Raw genomic sequence first — 20870 nt, 5'->3', positions numbered from 1 at the left:
TTACCCCCGGTAAATGCCTTTAGATATATGCAGGTGAGGACTTTTGTTAGGCGACAGGTGATGGAATTCCTGTTGCTCCCGGCACAAGAAGTTCAAAATAGGGGCAGCACGGTAGCATTGTGGATAGCACAATTGCTTCACAGATCCAAGGTCCCAGGTTCGATTCCTGCTTGGGTCACGGTCTGTGCGGAGTCTGCACATCCTCCCCGTGTGTGCGTGGGTTTCCTCCGGGTGCTCCGGTTTCCTCCCACAGTCTAAAGATGTGCAGGTTAGGTGGATTGGCCATGATAAATTGCCCTTAGTGTCCAAAATTGCCCTTAGTGTTGGGTGGGGTTACTGGGTTACGGGGATAGGGTGGAGGTGTTGACCTTGGGTAGGGTGCTCTTTCCAAGAGCCGGTGCAGACTCGATGGGCTGAATGGCCTCCTCCTGCACTGTAAATTCTATGAAATTCTATGAAGATAGGGGGATCTCGGGTGTATGGGTCGGGGAGGGCAAGGTGTCGGAAATACACCAGGAGTTGAAAGAAGAGGGGGAAGTGCTGGTAGAAGAGTTGAAGGGTAAATGGGAGGAGGAGCTGGACGAGGAAATCGAGGAAGGTCTGTGGGCTGATGCCCTAGGTAGGGTTAATTCCTCCTCCTCGTGTGCCAGGCTCAGCCTGATACAATTTAAGGTGGTCCACAGAGCGCACTTGACGGGGGCGAGGTTGAGTAGGTTCTTTGGGGTGGAGGACAGATGTGGAAGGTGCTCAGGAAGCCCGGCGAACCATGTCCATATGTTTTGGTCATGCCCGGCACTGGAGGGGTTCTGGAAAGGAGTTGCGGGAGCAATATCTCAGGTGGTGAAAGTCCGGGTCAAACCAAGCTGGGGGCTAGCAATATTTGGAGTAGTGGACGAACCGGGAGTGCAGGAGGCGAAAGAGGCCGGCATTCTGGCCTTTGCGTCCCTAGTAGCCCGGCAAAGGATCTTGCTAATGTGGAAGGAGGCGAAGCCCGCCAGCCTGGAGGCCTGGATAAATGATATGGCTGGGTTCATAAAGTTGGAGAGGATTAAGTTCGCCTTGAGAGGGTCTGCGCAGGGGTTCTGCAGGCGGTGGCAACCGTTCCTAGACTATCTCGCGGAGCGTTAGAGGAAGGTCGGTCAGCAGCAGCAGCAACCTTGGGGGTGGGGGGGGTGGGGTGGGGACGTCCTGGGAGGGGGGGGGGGGGGGGAGAGGGGGGTGAAAAGGGGGGACTGCCTGGGAGGGTGGATGAGCAAGAGATAACATGAAGGGTTGGGGAAACTGGCACGTACGGGTGAGGGCCAGTGTACAAAGCTATGTAAATATATCATTTTGCCATGTATATATCTTGCTCTGCGTGATTTCTCGTTTTTTTCTGTTACGGGGGGTTATTGTTTGTAAGGGAGAAAAATTGTGTTAAAAAACTTTAATAAATATATTAAAAAAGAAAAAAAATTCTGCATCGGCAAACAGAACTCAAGCTAAAATTACAAAGACAATCTTAATATTACGTGCAAATGCAGCTTTTTATTTGCATAGTCCGTTATCTATTTTGGAATCAGTTTAATATAAAAATTACTAGCAAACCCTTACTGTCATGCATTTTTCAGTCTGTAACAGTCACTACATACTGTAATACACAAACTAATTGCTGAAAGACAATGCCCAACCTCGGGTGCTGGCATTAACTACATGATGTGGAGATGCCGGCGTTGGACTGGGGTGAGCACATTAAGAAGTCTTAAGTCTTACAACACCAGGTTAAAGTCCAACAGGTTTGTTTCAAATCACTAGCTTTCAGAGCACTTCTCCTTGAAGTACTTCTTACTGTAATTAACTACATGAGTATATATTCACAATGTTTATCTGAGCTGCATTTATGAGCTTTTAAGAATGGAGAAGTAGTCACCTGGAAGTTGCTTGTGTCCACTCTGTATTGATATGTTGGGTCACGTAACTCATTAACTCTGAAAAAGTTCCAAAGAGAGTTTAAAACAAAAGAAAACAGCCGCACTGGAAGTCAAAATGAAACAGAAAATGATAAAGTAAAACAGGTCAGCATCTTTAACAAGAAAAAACTATGTTAATTTGGGAGTGCATCATAGAATTTACAGTTCAGAAGGAGGCAATTTGGCCCATCGAGTCTGCATCGGCCCTTGGAAAGAGCACCCTAGTTAAGCCCACACCTCCACCCTATCTTTTTTTGGACACTAAGGGCAATTTAGCATGGTCAATCCACCGAACCTGCACATCTTTGCACTGTGAGAGGAAACCAGAGCACCCGAGGAAACCCACGTAGACACAGGGAGAACGTGCAGACTCCCTACAGACAGTGACTCAAGTCGAGAATCGAACCTGGGACCCTGGAGCTGTGAAGCAACCATGCTATTCACTGTGCTACCATGCCGCCCATCATCAGGTTTCCATCAGAATACTGGTTGACTTACTGGGTATTTCAAACGAAACGGAATTTAATAACATAATACACTTGGAAATTTTCATTAGGCCTTGACACATTACATTCTCCATTAAGCCTCCACAGTATTAGTAACAAGTCTTAGCATCCAAATGGAGAGTAAATGGTCTTCAGTATAATGTAACGAATAATCAGTATTTCAAAGGCAACCGTAGAGCCATAGAATTCTTTCAGTACACAAGGGGTCCATCAAGTCTGCACCGACGCTCTAAAAGCACACCCTACCTAGGCCCACTCCCCCACATTATAACTTCACCTAACCTGCACACCTTTTGGACACCAAGTGTCAATATAGCATGGCCTATCCAGGGGCGGCAGGGTGGCGCAGTGGTTAGCACTGCTACCTCATGGCGCCGAGGACCCGGGTTCGATCCTGGACCTGGGTCACTGTTAGTGTGGAGTTTGCACATTTTCCCATTGTCAGTGTGGTTCTCACCCCACAACCCAAAGATATGCAGGGTAGGTGGATTGGCCATGCTAAATTGCCCCTTAATTGGAAAAAGTTTTTAAGATAGTGTACCCAATCCACCTAACCTGCACATCATTGGACTGTGGGAGGAAACCAGAACACCCGGAGGAAACCCACGCAGACATGGAGAGAAAGTGCAAACTCCACACAGTCACCCAAGGTCAGAATTGAACCCAAGTTCCAAGTCAATGCATGCTACGAGATAGACGCTCCTAGTTGCTACCCTGTAAACAGCTCAACCCAGCAGCCTCAGAACCGAGCAACGGCCATTGTTCCTCTGACTGAGTGGGCACCCGAAGCTAAGCATAGGCTTTAGTAATAGTGGTAATTTAGTTTGCAGAGTTTATGCATGAGCAGATTTGACTGTGTGTAAATAAATGAGCATTGCTTTTGAACTTACTAACTGGTGTATCGAGTCATTGATCAGTATTCGGTTCTGAACCTTGTGGCGGTGTCGAAAGATACCTGGCGACTCTTGAGCAAACGTGATTAAACAGAGCCAAATTAAGAGCCAACCAAAGAGAGCAACACTATGAAGGTAAATGGGTGTGTGGGAATGTACGGTAATAGTGTAATTGAAAATATGGAAAGATATGTAATTTGAAACATGGAGGTCTGGCAATACCTGATCTAAGAGTGCATGAGAGAATGTAGGGAAAAATCCCACAAAGGGTTAATAGCAGCTGCAGGAGAGGATTGTAAAATGCAGATCGCGTTAATCAAGAGGCTTAGCAAACAAAACAAGCAGGTCTTTCAAGACACAATCGAGTGAATTTTAGTATACAGCTAAAAGCAATGTTTCGCACCTCCTTTTCAAGTTAGGTAAGCAGATGGAAAAGAATGGATAAGGTTTTCAGTTGAATTAGGTGACAAATGTTTCAATGTGAGGCAAGTCTTTTAACTCACAACCGATTGAATTTTTAGTATAAAGCTAAAAGCTATATTTCACATCTTCATTGAAGTTAAGTAAGCAGATGGAAAAGAATGGATAAGGTTTTTAGTTGAATTAGGTGATTAGGTGACAAATGTATAGGTGTGAAGTTCTGCTGACATCAGGTAAATTAAAGAAAGTTGGAGATAACCTGTCTACGAGAACACAAATTAGACCCAAATCAAAGTCACAATTATGAGCTGGGGACACAATTTGATAATAAAACTATAGAAATGACAGGAATCAAAAGTCACACCACTTTGAAATCAAAGCATTTTTGAACATCAGAAAGGATATAATGTAATCAGAGATCTATGAGATGAGGTCATGCTCAAAATGAATACTTAGTTGTGTTAGAAAAATTTAGATTAAAGGTACCTTTTACAATCCAAGTGAAATAAAAGTTACTTTACAATAAAGTCATAAAAACTTAATAACTGCTAGAAGGGGGATATATACCCTAAGAAAGGGGACAACCAGCAGAGCCAGCTCTCATAACTCGGTACATGGGAAAGATAGAGCATAGCAACTGAGCAGAACAGTGAATCCATCTGAGGAAGACCAAAAGCTCAAGAAAAGTGATTGTCAAGGTGGACCTGAAGGTCTCTTCAACCAACCAGGAGAATCCAGAAGCAAGATCTTTTTACTTTTCTGTAAAAACAGTGATTGCATCTTTTAAAAGAAAAAATATAATAATAAAATAAATTAAAAGTTTTAACCTGAAACAGTGGTTATTACAAAGTCTACTTTACTTCCTTAGCAATGCGGGACCCAGGATCGATGCTACTAAGTGGTAAGTAGATAAAATTCTTCTGTGAAGGTACGGGTTATACCGGGGGATAACTTGAAAATATAGTTTGACCTGAATAGCACCCACCTAAGCCTGCACAGGAGTCAGGGAGTGAGAATCCCTGTTCACCATTTAGAATATCGACCCTTTTTGGTATAGGGAGAATTCGAAGAATAGTGGTGAGTTTTTAACTTCAATAGACATGTCCTTTCGTATCCTTACCTAAAAAAAAGATATACTTGAGTTTAGAAGAAGGACAGGGGAACTCTTGAAAGATATAAAATTCTGACAAGGTGGAATTGTATGCAAGAATGGTTTCCTCTGGTTGGGAGGTCACAGTCTCAGGAGACAGTGTAGGTCATCTAGAACGAAGGGGGGGAGAAACCTCTTCACTAGGGAGGTGGTGAACCTGTGGAATTCTCTACAACAGAAGACTGTGGAAGCCAAATCACTGAATAAACCTAAGAAAAAAATAGGTAGATTTTCCGACTCTAAAGGATTAAAGGGGCAGAGCAATGGAGAGAGCAAAGGAGCATGGTGTCAAGATAGAGGATTAGTTATGATTATATTGGATGGTGGAGGAGGCTCGAAGTGCTAGGACCTCTGTTTTTTTCATAGCTGTAAATGACTTGGATATTGGAGTAGAGTAAAATGTCAAAATTTGCAAAAAATACCAAATTTGGGTTTGTAGCAATTAGTGAGAATAATATCAATCAATTGAGCGAGTAGTTAGTGAAGCATATAAGATCTTGGACTTTGCAAATAGAGGTACTGAATACTAAAGAAGAGATGACATGCTGTAAAGCTCTGGCTCGGTAACAACCAGTGTATTGGTTCACAAAACTTTAGAATGGATATGAAGATTCCTGAAAGAGTGCAGAAGAGATTCACCAGAATAGTTCCAGGATTGAGGGAATTTAGCTATAAGGTTAATCATAGAGTCATAAAATCCTGACACTGCAGAAGGAGGCCATTCGGCCCATCGGGTCTGCACTTTGGAAAGAGCACCCTACTTAAGCCCACGCGTCCACCATATACCTAATCAAGACAGAATCTGGAGTTCTTCTCCTTGTAGCAAAGGACGCTGATGTGAGATTTGATCGAGGTGTTAAAAGGTTACAATAGGTTTAGATAAGACAGTCAAAGTTAAGTTGTTCCCATTAATCCTGGTACAAGGACTAGGGACACAAATTTTAGGCAACAGACACAGAATGGGCAGCACGGTAGCATTGTGGATAGCACAATTGCTTCACAGCTCCAGGGTCCCAGGTTCGATTCCGGCTTGGGTCACTGTCTGTGCGGAGTCTGCACATCCTCCCCGTGTGTGCGTGGGTTTCCTCCGGGTGCTCCGGTTTCCTCCCACAGTCCAAAGATGTGCAGATTAGGTGGATTGGCCATGATAAATAGCCCTTAGTGTCCAAAATTGCCCTTAGTGTTGGGTGGGGTTACTGGGTTATAGGGATAGGGTGGAGGTGTTGACCTTGGGTAGGGTGCTCTTTCCAAGAGCCGGAGCAGACTCGATGGGCCGAATGGCCTCCTTCTGCACTGTAAAATCTATGATAATCTATGAAGGGGACGTGAGGAAGAACATTTTAATGCAGAGTGATAATGATCTGGAACTCCTCCCACAGTCCAAAGATGTGCAGGTTATGTGGATTGGCCACGCTAAATTGCCCTTAGTGTCCAAAAAAGGTTAGGAGGGGTTATTGGGTTAGGTGTTATGGTGGAAGTGAGGGCTTCAGTGGGTCTGTGCAGACGCGATGGGCTGAATGGTCTTCTTCTGCACTGTATGTTCTTTGTTCTCCGCATACAATGGTGGTAGTAGCAGAGACAATGAACAATTTCAAATTAAAATTGAGATAGGCATGCCCACTGTCCCTGTTCCTGTTCGACCTGGCAATTGAGTCCATAGCGATCGCTCTGCGAGATGCGAAAGGCTGGAAGGGGATCCAAAGAGGGGGCAGAGAGCACAGAATTTCAATCTACACAGATGACCTGCTCCTCTATATCTCAGACCCACAGAATGGTCTGAAAGTAACCATGAAGCTTCTGGAAGAGTTCGGAGCCTTCTCGGGCTACAAACTCAGCCTCGGCAAGAGCAAGGCATTCCCGGTGATCCCCAATGGGGGAGGGACAGAGCTGGAGGGACTGCCATTCAAACTAGCCCAAAGCAAACTCCGCTACCTGGGGATCCAGATAGCCTATGACTGGACACAGATCCACAAGTGGAATCAGACCAGTCTGGCAGAGGAAGTTAAAAAGGACCTACAGAGATGGGATGCACTCCCGCTTTCCCTGGCGGGGAGGGTGCAGACGATCAAAATGTACTGCTGAGGTTCCTCTTCCTGTTTAGAGCCATACCGATCTTCATCCTTAAGGCCTTTTTCCAAAGGATAGACAGAATGATCATGGTGTTTGTGTGGTGGGGGTAAGAACCCAAAGAGCCCTAAATTAACACTGCAAATGAGGGATAATATGGACAGTCTGGCCCTACCGAACCTGCAATACAACCACTGGGCAGCCACAGCCAAGATGGTGAGGGGATGGATACGAGAACCCAACACGGAATGGGTGGGGCTGAAGGAGTCCTCATGCAAGGGAACGACCATCCATGGCATCGCTACGGCAGCGCTCCCATCTCCCCCCCCCCCCCCCCCCCCGGCGAAATACACATCCTACCCAGTGGTGATAGCCACATTAAGGGCATGGAACCAAATGAGACAACATTTCGGCCTAATGGAGATGTCCTCCATGGCCCATCTGTGATAACCACAAATTCCCACCAGCCATGCTCGATGCCAGCTTTACAAAATGGAGACAGGACAGGGGGACGTTAGCAGTTAGGGACTTTTACATAGGGGACAGACTCGCAACCTTGGGTGAACATAGAACATAGAAAATACAGCACAGAACAACCCTTCGGCCCACGATGTTGTGCTGAACCTTTGTCCTAGATTAATCATAGATTATCATTGAATTTACAGTGCAGAAGGAGGCCATTCGGCCCCCTGAGTCGGCACCGGCTCCTGGAAAGAGCACCCCACCCAAACTCAACACCTCCACCCAACACCAAGGGCAATTTGGACATTAAGGGCAATTTATCATTGGCCAATTCACCTAACCCGCACATCTTTGGACTGTGGGAGGAAACTGGAGCACCCGGAGGAAACCCACGCAGACACGGGGAGGACGTGCAGACTCTGCACAGACAATGACCCAAGCCGGAATCGTACTTGGGACCATGGAGCTGTGAAGCAATTGTGCTATCCACAATGCTACCGTGCTGCCCTTAAGAACAAATAAATCTACACTATATCATTTTACCGTAATCCATGTACCTATCCAATAGCTGCTTGAAGGTCCCTAATGTTTCCGACTCAGCTACTTCCACAGGCAGTGCATTCCATGCCCCCACTACTCTCTGGGTAAAGAACCTACCTCTGATATTCCTCCTATATCTTCCACCTTTGACCTTAAATTTATGTCCCCTTGTAATGGTTTGTTCCACCCGGGGAAAAAGTCTCTGACTGTCTACTCTATCTATTCCCCTGATCATCTTATAAACCTCTATCAAGTCGCCCCTCATCCTTCTCCGCTCTAATGAGAAAAGGCCTAGCACCCTCAACCTTTCCTCGTAAGACCTACTCTCCATTCCAGGCAATTCCGGAACTGACAGAAGACCTGGAACTATTGACAGAACAGGAACGCAGGCATCTTCAACTTAAACACTTTCAACGTAAGGAGACGCTAAATTACTCTGGAGCCCGGAGGAACACATTACTGGAGGAGCTAATAAACATGAACAGTAAGGAGGGGGGGGAGCTGTGGGGACAACTATGAACGGTTGCTGGAAAGGGCAAGAATACCACTGGATGGAGCCAGGTGAAAATGGGAGGATGAACTGGGGATGGAAGTGGGTTGGGGACTCTGGAGCGAAGCACTGAGTAGGGCCAACTCCACCTCCTCTTGTGCTAGTTTAAGACTCATGCCGTTTAAAGTGGTGCTCCGAGCTCACCTCACTAATGAACAACTTCCTTACCTTGCAGGTCAGCTGTTAGTTCGGGAGAGAGAGAGAGCCGGGACCTTAGAAACAGCGTGGGAGTTTGAAAAAGCGCGGGAGCTGCGAGGCAGAGGGGACAGTTTAAAAGGTCGCTGCCTGGGTGAGGTAAGTACTGATTAACAACTTCCTTACCTTGCAGGCCCAGTCGATTTCAGCAGGAGCGGAGCAGGCTAGTCCATTTCAGCGGGGGCAGTGCGGAAGTGATTTCTGGGAGGTAAGTCTCTCCTTTAAAAACACTTACCTGGTCCCGTTTTCGGTCCCTCTTTGCTGTTTTTGTTAAAAAAAATTTTAGTGTTTAAGGCGGGAACAGGAAGTAGACCCGCGGACTTCTGGGAAGACCCTCACCAATAAATTCTGGTGGAGAGGAAACCCGAGACACTACACATGTAGTGTCTCCCACCCGCCCTCCTCCTCTAACCTAATAATAAAACCCTTTGGTGTGAGTTAAGTACCATATTTTATTATTGTTATTATTTTTTTTTTATAAAAAAATTTAATTTAGTTGTTAGCCAGATCTTGGTAGAAAGTTAGAGGGATGGCAGGGAAGGGAGTGCAATGTTCCTCCTGCAGGATGTTTGAGGTGAGGGATGCCGTTAGTGTCCCTGCTGATTTTACCTGCAGGAAGTGCTGCCATCTCCAGCTCCTCCAAGACCGAGTTAGGGAACTGGAGCTGGAGTTGGAAGAACTTCGGATCATTCGGGAGGCAGAGGGGGTCATAGATAGCAGCTTCAGGGAATTAGTTACACCAAAGATTGGAGATAGATGGGTAACTGTAAGAGGGACTGGGAAAAAGCAGTCAGTGCAGGGATCCCCTGCGGTCGTTCCCCTGAGAAACAAGTATACCGCTTTGGATACTTGTGGGGGGGGGGGGGGGGGGGGGACTTACCAGGGGTAAGCCATGGGGTACGGGCCTCTGGCACGGAGTCTGTCCCTGTTGTTCAGAAGGGAAGGGGGGAGAGGAGCAGAGCATTAGTAATTGGGGACTCAATAGTCAGGGGCACAGATCGGAGATTTTGTGGGAGCGAGAGAGACTCACGTTTGGTATGTTGCCTCCCAGGTGCAAGGGTACGTGATGTCTCGGATCGTGTTTTCCGGGTCCTTAGGGGGGAGGGGGAGCAGCCCCAAGTCGTGGTCCACATTGGCACTAACGACATAGGTAGGAAAGGGGACAAGGATGTCAGGCAGGCTTTCAGGGAGCTAGGATGGAAGCTCAGAACTAGAACAAACAGAGTTGTTATCTCTGGGTTGTTGCCCGTGCCACGTGATAGTGAGATGAGGAATAGGGAGAGAGAGCAATTAAACACGTGGCTACAGGGATGGTGCAGGCAGGAGGGATTCAGATTTCTGGATAACTGGGGCTCTTTCTGGGGAAGGTGGGACCTCTACAGACAGGATGGTCTACATCTGAACCTGAGGGGCACAAATATCCTGGGGGGGAGATTTGTTAGTGCTCTTTGGGGGGGTTTAAACTAATGCAGCAGGGGCATGGGAACCTGGATTGTAGTTTTAGGGTAAGGGAGAATGAGAGTATAGAGGTCAGGAGCTCAGATTCGACGTCGCAGGAGGGGGCCAGTGTTCAGGTAGGTGGTTTGAAGTGTGTCTACTTCAATGCCAGGAGTATACGAAATAAGGTAGGGGAACTGGCAGCATGGGTTGGTACCTGGGACTTCGATGTTGTGGCCATTTCGGAGACATGGATAGAGCAGGGACAGGAATGGATGTTGCAAGTTCCGGGGTTTAGCTCAGAGAAGGAGGCAAAAGAGGGGGAGGTGTGGCGCTGCTAGTCAAGAGCAGTATTACGGTGGCTGAGAGGATGCTAGATGGGGACTCATCTTCCGAGGTAGTATGGGCTGAGGTTAGAAACATGAAAGGAGAGGTCACACTGTTGGGAGTCTTCTATAGGCCTCCAAATAGTTCTAGGGATGTAGAGGAAAGGATGGCGAGGATGATCCTGGATAAGAGCGAAAGTAACAGGGTAGTTATTATGGGAGACTTTAACTTTCCAAATATTGACTGGAAAATATATAGTTCGAGTACATTAGATGGGTCGTTTTTTGTACAGTGTGTGCAGGAGGGTTTCCTGACACAGTTTGTTGACAGGCCAACAAGAGGCGAGGCCACGTTGGATTTGGTTTTGGGTAATGAACCAGGCCAGGTGTTGGATTTGGAGGTAGGAGAGCACTTTGGGGACAGTGACCACAATTCAGTGACGTTTACGTTAATGATGGAAAGGGATAGGTATACACCGCAGGGCAAGAGTTATAGCTGGGGGAAGGGCAATTATGATGCCATTAGACGTGACTTGGGGGGGATAAGGTGGAGAAGTAGGCTGCAAGTGTTGGGCACACTGGATAAGTGGAGCTTGTTCAAGGATCAGCTACTGCGTGTTCTTGATAAATATGTACCGGTCAGGCAGGGAGGAAGGCGCCGAGCGATGGAACCGTGGTTTACCAAAGAAGTGGAATCTCTTGTTAAGAGGAAGAAGGAGGCCTATGTGAAGATGAGGTGTGAAGTTTCAGTTGGGGCGATGGATAGTTACAAGGTAGCGAGGAAGGATCTAAAGAGAGAGCTAAGACGAGCAAGGAGGGGACATTAGAAGTATTTGGCAGGAAGGATCAAGGAAAACCCAAAAGCTTTCTATAGGTATGTCAGGAATAAGCGAATGACTAGGGAAAGAGTAGGACCAGTCAAGGACAGGGATGGGAAGTTGTGTGTGGAGTCTGAAGAGATAGGCGAGATACTAAATGAATATTTTTCGTCAGTATTCACTCAGGAAAAAGATAATGTTGTGGAGGAGAATGCTGAGCCCCAGGCTAATAGATTAGAGGGCATTGAGGTACGCAGGGAAGAGGTGTTGGCAATTCTGGACAGGCTGAAAATAGATAAGTCCCCGGGACCTGATGGGATTTATCCTAGGATTCTCTGGGAGGCCAGGGAAGAGATTGCTGGACCATTGGCTTTGATTTTTATGTCATCATTGGCTACAGGAATAGTGCCAGAGGACTGGAGGATAGCAAATGTGGTCCCTTTGTTCAAAAAGGGGAGCAGAAACAACCCCGGCAACTATAGACCGGTGGGCCTCACGTCTGTAGTGGGTAAAGTCTTGGAGGGGATTATAAGAGACAAGATTTATAATCATCTAGATAAGAATAATATGATCAGGGATAGTCAGCATGGCTTTGTGAAGGGTAGGTCATGCCTCACAAACCTTATCGAGTTCTTTGAGAAGGTGACTGAACAGGTAGACGAGGGTAGAGCAGTTGATGTGGTGTATATGGATTTCAGCAAAGCGTTTGATAAGGTTCCCCACAGTAGGCTATTGCAGAAAATACGGAGGCTGGGGATTGAGGGTGATTTAGAGATGTGGATCAGAAATTGGCTAGCTGAAAGAAGACAGAGGGTGGTGGTTGATGGGAAATGTTCAGAATGGAGTTCAGTCACAAGTGGAGTACACCCCGCTCCACACAACCCCCCCGCTCCACACAACCCCCCCGCTCCACACAACCCCCCCCGCTCCACACAACCCCCCCCGCTCCACACAACCCCCCCCGCTCCACACAACCCCCCCCGCTCCACACAACCCCCCCCACTCCACAACCCCCCCACTCCACACAACCCCCCCACTCCACACAACCCCCCTACTCCACCCAACCCCCCCCGCTCCACACAACCCCCCCCGCTCCACACAACCCCCCCAGCTCCACACAACCCCCCCCCGCTCCACACAACCCCCCCACTCCACACAACCCCCCTACTCCACCCAACCCCCCCCGCTCCACACAACCCCCCCCGCTCCACACAACCCCCCCCGCTCCACACAACCCCCACACAACCCCCCCTGCTCCACACAACCCCCCCCGCTCCACACAAGCCCCCCCACTCCACACAACCCCCCCACTCCACACAACCCCCCCACTCCACACAACCCCCCCACTCCACACAACCCCCCCACTCCACACAACCCCCCCACTCCACACAACCCCCCCACTCCACACAACCCCCCCACTCCACACAACCCCCCCACTCCACACAACCCCCCCACTCCACACAACCCCCCTACTCCACCCACACCACACAACCCCCCCCACTCCACACAACCCCCCCACTCCACACAACCCCCCCACTCCACACAACTCCCCCCCCACTCCACACAACCCCCCCCCACTCCACACAACCCCCCCCACTCCACACAACCCCCCCCACTCCACACAACCCCCCCCACTCCACACAACCCCCCCCACTCCACACAACCCCCCCCACTCCACACAACCCCCCCCACTCCACACAACCCCCCCCACTCCACACAACCCCCCCCACTCCACACAACCCCCCCCACTCCACACAACCTCCCCACTCCACACAACCTCCCCACTCCACACAACCTCCCCACTCCACACAACCTCCCCACTCCACACAACCTCCCCACTCCACACAACCTCCCCACTCCACACAACCTCCCCACTCCACACAACCTCCCCACTCCACACAACCTCCCCCCCTCCCCACCAACTGCGGCCGTGCAGTCACTTATCCCGTGGCTGCTCCATGCCAAGACCTACCTCCGTGCTGGCCAGCGTCAGTCATCACAACTGGGTGACACCGTTAAATAGATGGTTTAATTAACGCCGACGTGTGGACCCGGGGCCCATAGCGTCGCGTCGGTCCTCACCATTCTCCGAGGCGGGCGGCGCGATTCACGTCAGCGGGATTTTGGGGGGGCCGGAGAATTCGGCAGCCGGCTGGGGCGCGATTCACGCCGCCCCCCGGCGATTCTCCGACCACGCGGCCTGGGGGGGGGGGGGGGGGGGGGGGGGCTCGGGGAATCCCGCCCAAGGTGCTTGAGAAAACTGGCTGCCTGATGAAGTTGCTCAGTGTGATCCTCCTTCCATGACAAAATGATAGGTAAGGTTAGCTTTGATGTTGCAATATAAGAGAACCTTGATATTTGTGGTAAGCTTGAGTTCTGGTACAGATACTCCTTCGCATATTGTTCTCTTTGCTGCTGTCATAACTTCAGCTTATCAACAGAGGGTGTCCACTTATACAGCAGAACTGATGGAACATTGATCAACCGTGGATACTTGAAATTCAAGACAAAAGTGTGCTGTCCTCGTCAGAGATTTGCTCTATGCTGATGATGCTACACTAGCATTCTATACTAAGGAAGACTTGATGGCAAATGGACAGAGTCTTACATGCCTGTGAAGAGTTTGGTTTGACCAACTGAATTTGAAAGATAAATGTCATGTCCAAGATGTTGCTTACCACCCATATATCAGCTCTGACTATCTGATGCCCAAGGGTGTTGATAGCTTCACATATCTAAACTCTCAAATTACGAGCAAACTGTCATTTGATGCTAAAATTATCACAAAAGCTGTTATGTCCAAGCTGGGTAACAGAATATGGAATCTGTGTCATACAAAACTGTTAATCTGCAAATAACTTTAACACGTTTTGGTTAAAGACTCTAAGTAAACACTTATAAAATTACTGCTACTTACGTCTGCCAAATCCCTAGTGTCACTGCAGCCAGCCAAAGGAGACCAACAATCAACAGTTTGGGCAAATAGAAAGTCATGAAATTCCTTTCTCCCTGAGTGGGAAATCAAAATACACACAGTTAATTAGATTTGAACAAATCCATAATATCAACAAGTGCTAGTCAGAAAATCACTTCCCTGGGCTGCCTCTGGATTTTTTGGGTGCCCGCCAACACTGCCATCATATTCCTATACTTCAACTGACCCCCGTCTGTAACCCCTGAATCTTCATTCCCGTGAAAACACCTCCATCAGAGCTTCTGACACCCCACCCTCAAATAGCTTCCACATTTCACTCACTGCACTGGTCTCTAAACTCGGACAAAGGTTTATTGATGCCCTATCATACCTAAACCATCATTATTCCACCTTGGGGCCTCCACTTTTAACTCTGGGCTCCCTCCTATTATCTCCATCTTTTTTCTATTTCCTGTTTACTATTATGCATTTATCAACTAATCGGTTGGAGACTTGGGCGGAGAGAAAGCAGATGGAGTTCATTCCGGACAAATGTGAGGTAATGCATTTTGGAAGGTCTAATACAGATGGGAAATATACATTAAATGGCTGAACCTTAAGAGTATTGACAAGCAGAGGGATCTGGCTGTACAGGTTCACAGGTCACTGAAAATGACAACGCAGGTGGAGAAGGCAGTCAAGAGACATAAGGCATGCTTGCCTTAATCAGCCGCACATTGAGTATAAAAATTGGCAAGTCATGTTGTTAGTTAGGTCACATTTAGAACTTGGTGTTTAATTCTGGTCACCAAACTATCAGAAGGATGCGGAAGGTTTGGAGAGGGTATAGAAGAGGTTTACCAGGATGTTGCCTGGTAAGGAGGGCATTAGCTATGAGGAGAGGTTGGATGAACTCAGTTTTTTCTCACTGGAACGACAGAGGTTGAGAGGCAACCTGATGGAAGTCTACAAAGTTATGAGGGACATGGACAGAGTGGATAGTCAGAAACCTCTTCCCAGAGTGAAAGAGTGAATTGCTAGGGGACATAGGATTTAAGATGCAAGGGACAAAGTTTAGAGGACAAGTGTAATGGACGTTTTTTTACACAGAGGGTAGTGGACGCCTGGAACTTGCTGTCGTGGGTGGTGGTGGAGGCAGGTACGGTAGTGATGTTTAAGGGGTGTCTTGACAAATACATGAATAGGATGGAAATAGAGGGACAGGGAGGTGGGAACCGATGCAGGAAGTCGGAGGCGCCAGAAACAAAAAGCAGCAAGGAGGGAAGTGTAAGGCAGAGAAGCCATCGTCAAAAATCAAAAAGGGCCACAGTGCAGGTACAGTGACTGAGGAGAGTGTGAGAAGGGAGATGGCCAATGCAGGATTGAGGGTGTTGTACCTAAATGCACGCAGTATACGGAACAAGGTAAATGAGCTTGTTGCGCACATTGAAATTGGCCAATACGATGTTGTGGGCATCACAGAACAGAGACGTGGCTGCAAGGAGATCAGGGCTGGGATCTAAATATCCAAGGATATATGTCCTATCGAAAGGACAGACAGATGGTCAAAGGAGGCGGGGTTGCATTGTTAGTAAGGGATGAAATTAAATCGACAGAAAAGAGTGATAGAGGATCAAAAGGCATAGAATCTCTGTGGGTCGAGTTTTGGAATCATAAAGGTAAAAAGACCCTGATGGGAGTTATTTACAGCCCCCCTAGCAGTAGTCAGGATGTGGGGCAGAAAATAAATCAGGCTTGTAAAAAGGCAATATTACAATCATGGTGGACAGAAATATGCAGGTGGACTGGGAAAATCAGGTTGGTAGTGGGTCCCAAGAAAAGGAATTTGTGGAATGTTATGGGCGAGGCATTTTCAGAACCCCAAAATGTATCATGGAGTTCAACCAACCTCTCCCTTTAATGTATTTGTTGCTTTTCCGAGCACTCGGCATGTTCCCTCGGTGTGAGATTACAATTATGGACACGTGGGTTTTTAAACAGAAAACACTGTTTATTCCATGAACTCAACTTAACATCTTCAATAAACATTGGATCTCTGAACACCCCTTACTTCAAATATAACTCCAAAAATATTGCAACAGTAAATAATTCCTCAAAATGTTCCTTTAAACTTCCAAGAGACTTAACATCTTTAAACAGAATCACATCAGGTTAAATGCTTTACTATTTTGAGTTTAAATCACCCAAATGATCCAGAGATAGTCTTTCATGGCAGAGATCCAGCTCACTGCAAACACAGACACTCCCAAGCTATTTTCAAACTGCAAAACTAAACTGCAAGATGGCTGACCTGACTTCAGCTCCACCCACTCTCTGACATCATTGTTTTCTTAAAGGTACATTGCTTAAACATCTATGTCTTAGCAGTAGTCAGGATGTGGGGCAGAAAATAAATCAGGACATAGAAAAGGCTTGCAAAAAGGCAATATTACAATAACCATGGGGGACAGAAATATGCAGGTGGACTGGGAAAATCAGGCTGGTCCTAAGAAAAGGAATTTGTGGAATGTCTTAGAGATGTCTTTTTGGAGCAGCTTGTGACAGAGCCTACTAGGGAACCAGGCAATTCTGGATTTGGTGATGTGTAATGAGAGAGACTTGATTAGGGAACCTAAAGTGAAGGAACCCTTAGGGAGCAGTGACCACAATATGATATAATTTACCCTGCAGTTTGAGAGGGAAAAGCTGCAATCAGATGTAACAGTATTACAATTAAATAAGGGTATCTGCAAAGACATGAGTGAGGAGCTGGCCAGAGTTGATTGGAAAAGGAGCCCAGCAGGAAAGACAGTGGAACAGCAATGGCAGGAGTTTTTGGGGATTATTAGGGAGGCACAATAGAAATTCATCCTAAGGAGGAGGAAACATGCTAACGGGAGGACAAGGCATGCCTTCTGGTCTTCCATAAGACATAGGAGCAAAATTAGGCCGCTTGGCCCATTGAGTCTGCTCCGCCATTCAATCATAGCCCCTGATCCCCTTATTAATCAAGAACCTATCTATCTCTGTCCTAAAGACACTCAGTGAATTGGTCTCCACAGCCTTCTGCGGCAAAGAGTTCCACAGATTCATCACCCTCTGGCTGAAGAAATTCCTCCTCATCTCTGTTTTAAAGGATCGTCCCTTTAATCTGAGATGGTGTCCTCTGCTTCTAGTTTTTCCTACAAGTGGAAACATCCTCCCCACGTCCACTCTATCCAGGCCTCGCAGTATCTTGTACGTTTCAATAAGATCCCCTCTCATCCTTCTAAACTCCAACGAGTACAGATGCAGAGTCCTCAAACGTTCCTCTTACGACAAGTTCTTCATTCCAGGGATCATTCTGGTGAACCTCCTCTGGACCCTTTCCAAGGCCAGCACATCCTCCCTTCGATATGGGGCCCAAAACTGCTCCCAATACTCCAAATGGGGTCTGACCAGAGCCTTATACAGCCTCAGAAGTACATCCCTGGTCTTGTATTCCAGCTCTCTTGACATGAATGCTAACTTTGCATTTGCCTTCTTAACTGCCGACTGAACCTGCACATTAACCTTAATAGAATCGTTAACAAGGACTCCCAAGTCCCTTTGTGCTTCTGCTTTCCGAAGCATTTCCTCGTTTAGAAAATAGTCTATGCCTAGATACCTAGATTCTGAAGGTTTTAGGTTAGGCTTGGCCAAAGGGCCTGTTCCTGTGCTGCACTTTTCTTTGTTCTTTTAGTGCTGTCCTGTTACATCAGAGTGCAGTTGGAGTTTGATGAAACAGGGAGTTAGGTGAAAGAGGGAGGAGGTGATCAGTCCCTCCTTTTCTCTGATTTGTGAGTAGGATTGAGTACCTTTGCTGGTTAAAAGAAAAGTAATGTCTTGGGAAATTTGGAATATAAAGGGAAAGAGGGGCTTTAAGTAACTCTTACAGTACAGAGAACCTGAGGTCAAAGAAAAGTAAATGTGGTGAGCAGCAGCCAAGTAGAGCAGTGGGGAAACTTAAAAGGAGAAGCACAGAGTATCTTCACTCAATCCCGAGGTGGAGCTCCTAAAGTGAAGTCAGGATTCAAAAGTGACGTGGGGCAAGTGGAGGCTGCTGATTGCTCAAGTGCAGAAGGTGAGTATTTATACTACTATTATTGTTTATAATTTGTGAAGTCTTCCTTTAGTAGCTTATAATTTTTAATGGCTATATTCTGTATTAACAAAGTCAATTGAAGAAGGGACCTAAAGTGCTTGTTTTTATCTTATTTTAAGAGTCCTTTAAAGGTCTAATCCAAAGAGATAAGTAATGTCAGGAGAATTTAAATCCAAGGTTTGCTCCTCCTTCATGTGGGAAACCGGGCACATTTGCACTGCCCAGGGCCAGCATGTGTGCAGGAAGTTTCTCCAGTTGTAGCTCATGGAAGGCAGGTTTTGGAGCTGGAGTGGTGACTGGGGACACTCTGGAGCATCCGGGAGCGGAGAGTATTGTGGATAGTATGTAATGAGAGGTGGTTACACCACAGGTTAAGAGTCCACAGGCAGAAAGGGAATGGGTGACCATGAGGCAGAGCAGGAAGACTAGATTGGCAGTGCAGGGATATCCTGTGGCCATTCCTCTGCAAAACAGATATACCGCTTTGGATACGGTTGTGGTGAATGACCTCTCTGGGAAAGCAGCAACAGCCAATTTTGTTGCACCATGGTTGGCTCTGCTGCACACAGGAGTAAAAAGTGTGGGAATGCAATAAGTGCAGGGGATTCAATTTAAGGGGAATATATAGACATTTTTGTGGCCGCAAACAAGACTCCAGGATGATATGTTGCCTCCCGGGTGCTCAGATCAAGGATGTCTCAGAGCAGCTACAGAACATAAGGAAGAAGGCGAACAGCCAGTGGTTGTGGTGGACATCACTACCAATAACATAGGTTAAAAAAGGGATGAGGTCCTAAAAGCAGAAGTAGGAAGCAAGTTAAAAAGTAAGACCTCAAAGGTGGTGATCTCAGGATTACTACAAGTAGTCACGTGCTAGTCAGAGTAGAAACAGCAGGATATATCGAATGAATACGTAGCTGGAAAGTTGGTGTAAGGGGGAGGGTTTCAGATTTCTGGGGCACTGGGACTGGTTCTGGGGGAGATGGGACCAGTACAAACTGGACAGGTTACACCTGGGCAGGACTGGAACTGATGTGCTGGGACAAACATTTGCTAGTGTGTTATGGAGGGTTGAAACTAGAATGGCAGTGGATGGGAACCAAAGCAGGGAGACAGGAAAGAGAAACACGGACAGTAATAAAAGAACGAACAGTAAAATGCAAAGATGGTAGATAGGATAATCAAGGGCAAGAGGCAAATAGGGCCACAGTATGTAGAAAGTAAGGATGATTCAAAATCACAGCACTGAGGACCCGGGTTTGATCCCGGCTCCAGGTCACTGTTTGTGTGGAGTTTGCACTCCTCCCTGTGGCAGCATGGGTCTCACCCCCACAACCCAACGATGTGCAGGGTAGTGAATTGGCCATGCTAAATTGCCCCTAAATGTAAAAAAAGGATGATTCAAAATATGAAAAGAAGAAGCCTAAAGACGTTCGGCCGAATTCTCCGTTCCTGAGTCTAAGTGTTGATGCTGGGGCAGGTTTTCCGGACTTCCACAGCAGCAAAACTGGCGCTGTACCTGGACTGATTCAATGACCATTAGGGGGCTAGCACCAGTGCCACTTGAAACACAATCGATTCCAATGAGAAACTGTACAGGATTCGTCAGATTTGCGATTGACACTCAGGCGGCTGACAAGCTGCAGCCACACACACTCATCCCAACCAAGAAGACGGCACAGGTTGCGCTGGAGCGCGATCATCCCGCTGATGGGTTGGCTGGTGCCAGAGGGCACGCAGGGGGTTGGCCAGGGTTTTGGAGGGGGGGGGGGGGGGGGGGGGGGGGGAGGAGAAACACAAATACGACCCGTGGCACTAAGTTCACAGTGGGCAGTCAGCGGTATGCACAGCTGCACGGCTACCTTGTAGGCCGCGGCAATGGTGTGCCGTGCCCGTCCACCCCGACCCCACGGTCCACATCCTGGCCACCTCCCGCTACTCCCCCGGCCCTGGCAGAAGCCCCCCGGCCAGTGGCATGACTGTCAGCAAACTATGGGGATATTGGAAACTTTCCGTATCCCCTCTCTCTCTCTCTCTCTCTCAACAGCCACAGCACCTGTTTCATGATTTTTAAAAGTACAAGTGAACCTCACCGTCGGGAATCCGCCCCGATTTAAGTGGAGAGTACCGGGTCAGGCCCACTAATGATATGGGAACGGCGTTTACTGTATGTGCGGAGACTTGTAATTTGGTATGAATCTGCTGCCCGCCACAATTCCGGCGTCAAAACCGATTCTACGCCCAAGCAGGTTTCCCGATTCCACCATCAGCTGACGGAGAATCCTGCCATTGTATCTTAATCACTTATTGAGCAAGTAGTCATAGGGAGGGACAAAGTGTTAGAGGTGTTGGCAGCTTAAGAGTGGTGAAATCTCCAGGTCCAGACGAATTGTGTCCCAAGTTGCTGTGGGAGGCAAGAGAGGAGATTGCAGGGGCCCTGATCCAAATTTTTAATTCTTCTCTGGCCATGGGAGAGGTGCCAGAGGACTGTAGAACCGCGAATTTGGTCCAACTATTTAA

General features: G+C 47.5%; 1 protein-coding gene across 9 annotated transcripts in view; it reads right to left on the bottom strand.

Annotated features, from left to right (window-relative positions):
- The window catches only part of tmem181 (transmembrane protein 181), a 391617-nt gene that overhangs the window by 84654 nt on the left and 286093 nt on the right, over positions 1-20870 (bottom strand). For all 9 annotated transcript variants that reach the window (XM_072502600.1, XM_072502554.1, XM_072502568.1 and 6 more), the window contains 2 exons: positions 14231-14322; positions 1910-1967 (listed from right to left, as the gene is read on the bottom strand). In XM_072502600.1, the coding sequence (XP_072358701.1) occupies positions 1910-1967; positions 14231-14322 (150 nt within the window). The remainder of the gene's footprint in view (positions 1-1909; positions 1968-14230; positions 14323-20870) is intronic.

The sequence above is a fragment of the Scyliorhinus torazame genome, chromosome 1 (genome assembly GCF_047496885.1).
Source record: "Scyliorhinus torazame isolate Kashiwa2021f chromosome 1, sScyTor2.1, whole genome shotgun sequence".
Classification (NCBI taxonomy): Eukaryota; Metazoa; Chordata; class Chondrichthyes; order Carcharhiniformes; family Scyliorhinidae; genus Scyliorhinus; species Scyliorhinus torazame.
Note: the sequence above shows the minus strand (reverse complement) of the source record. Positions and strands in the feature narration are given on the sequence as shown.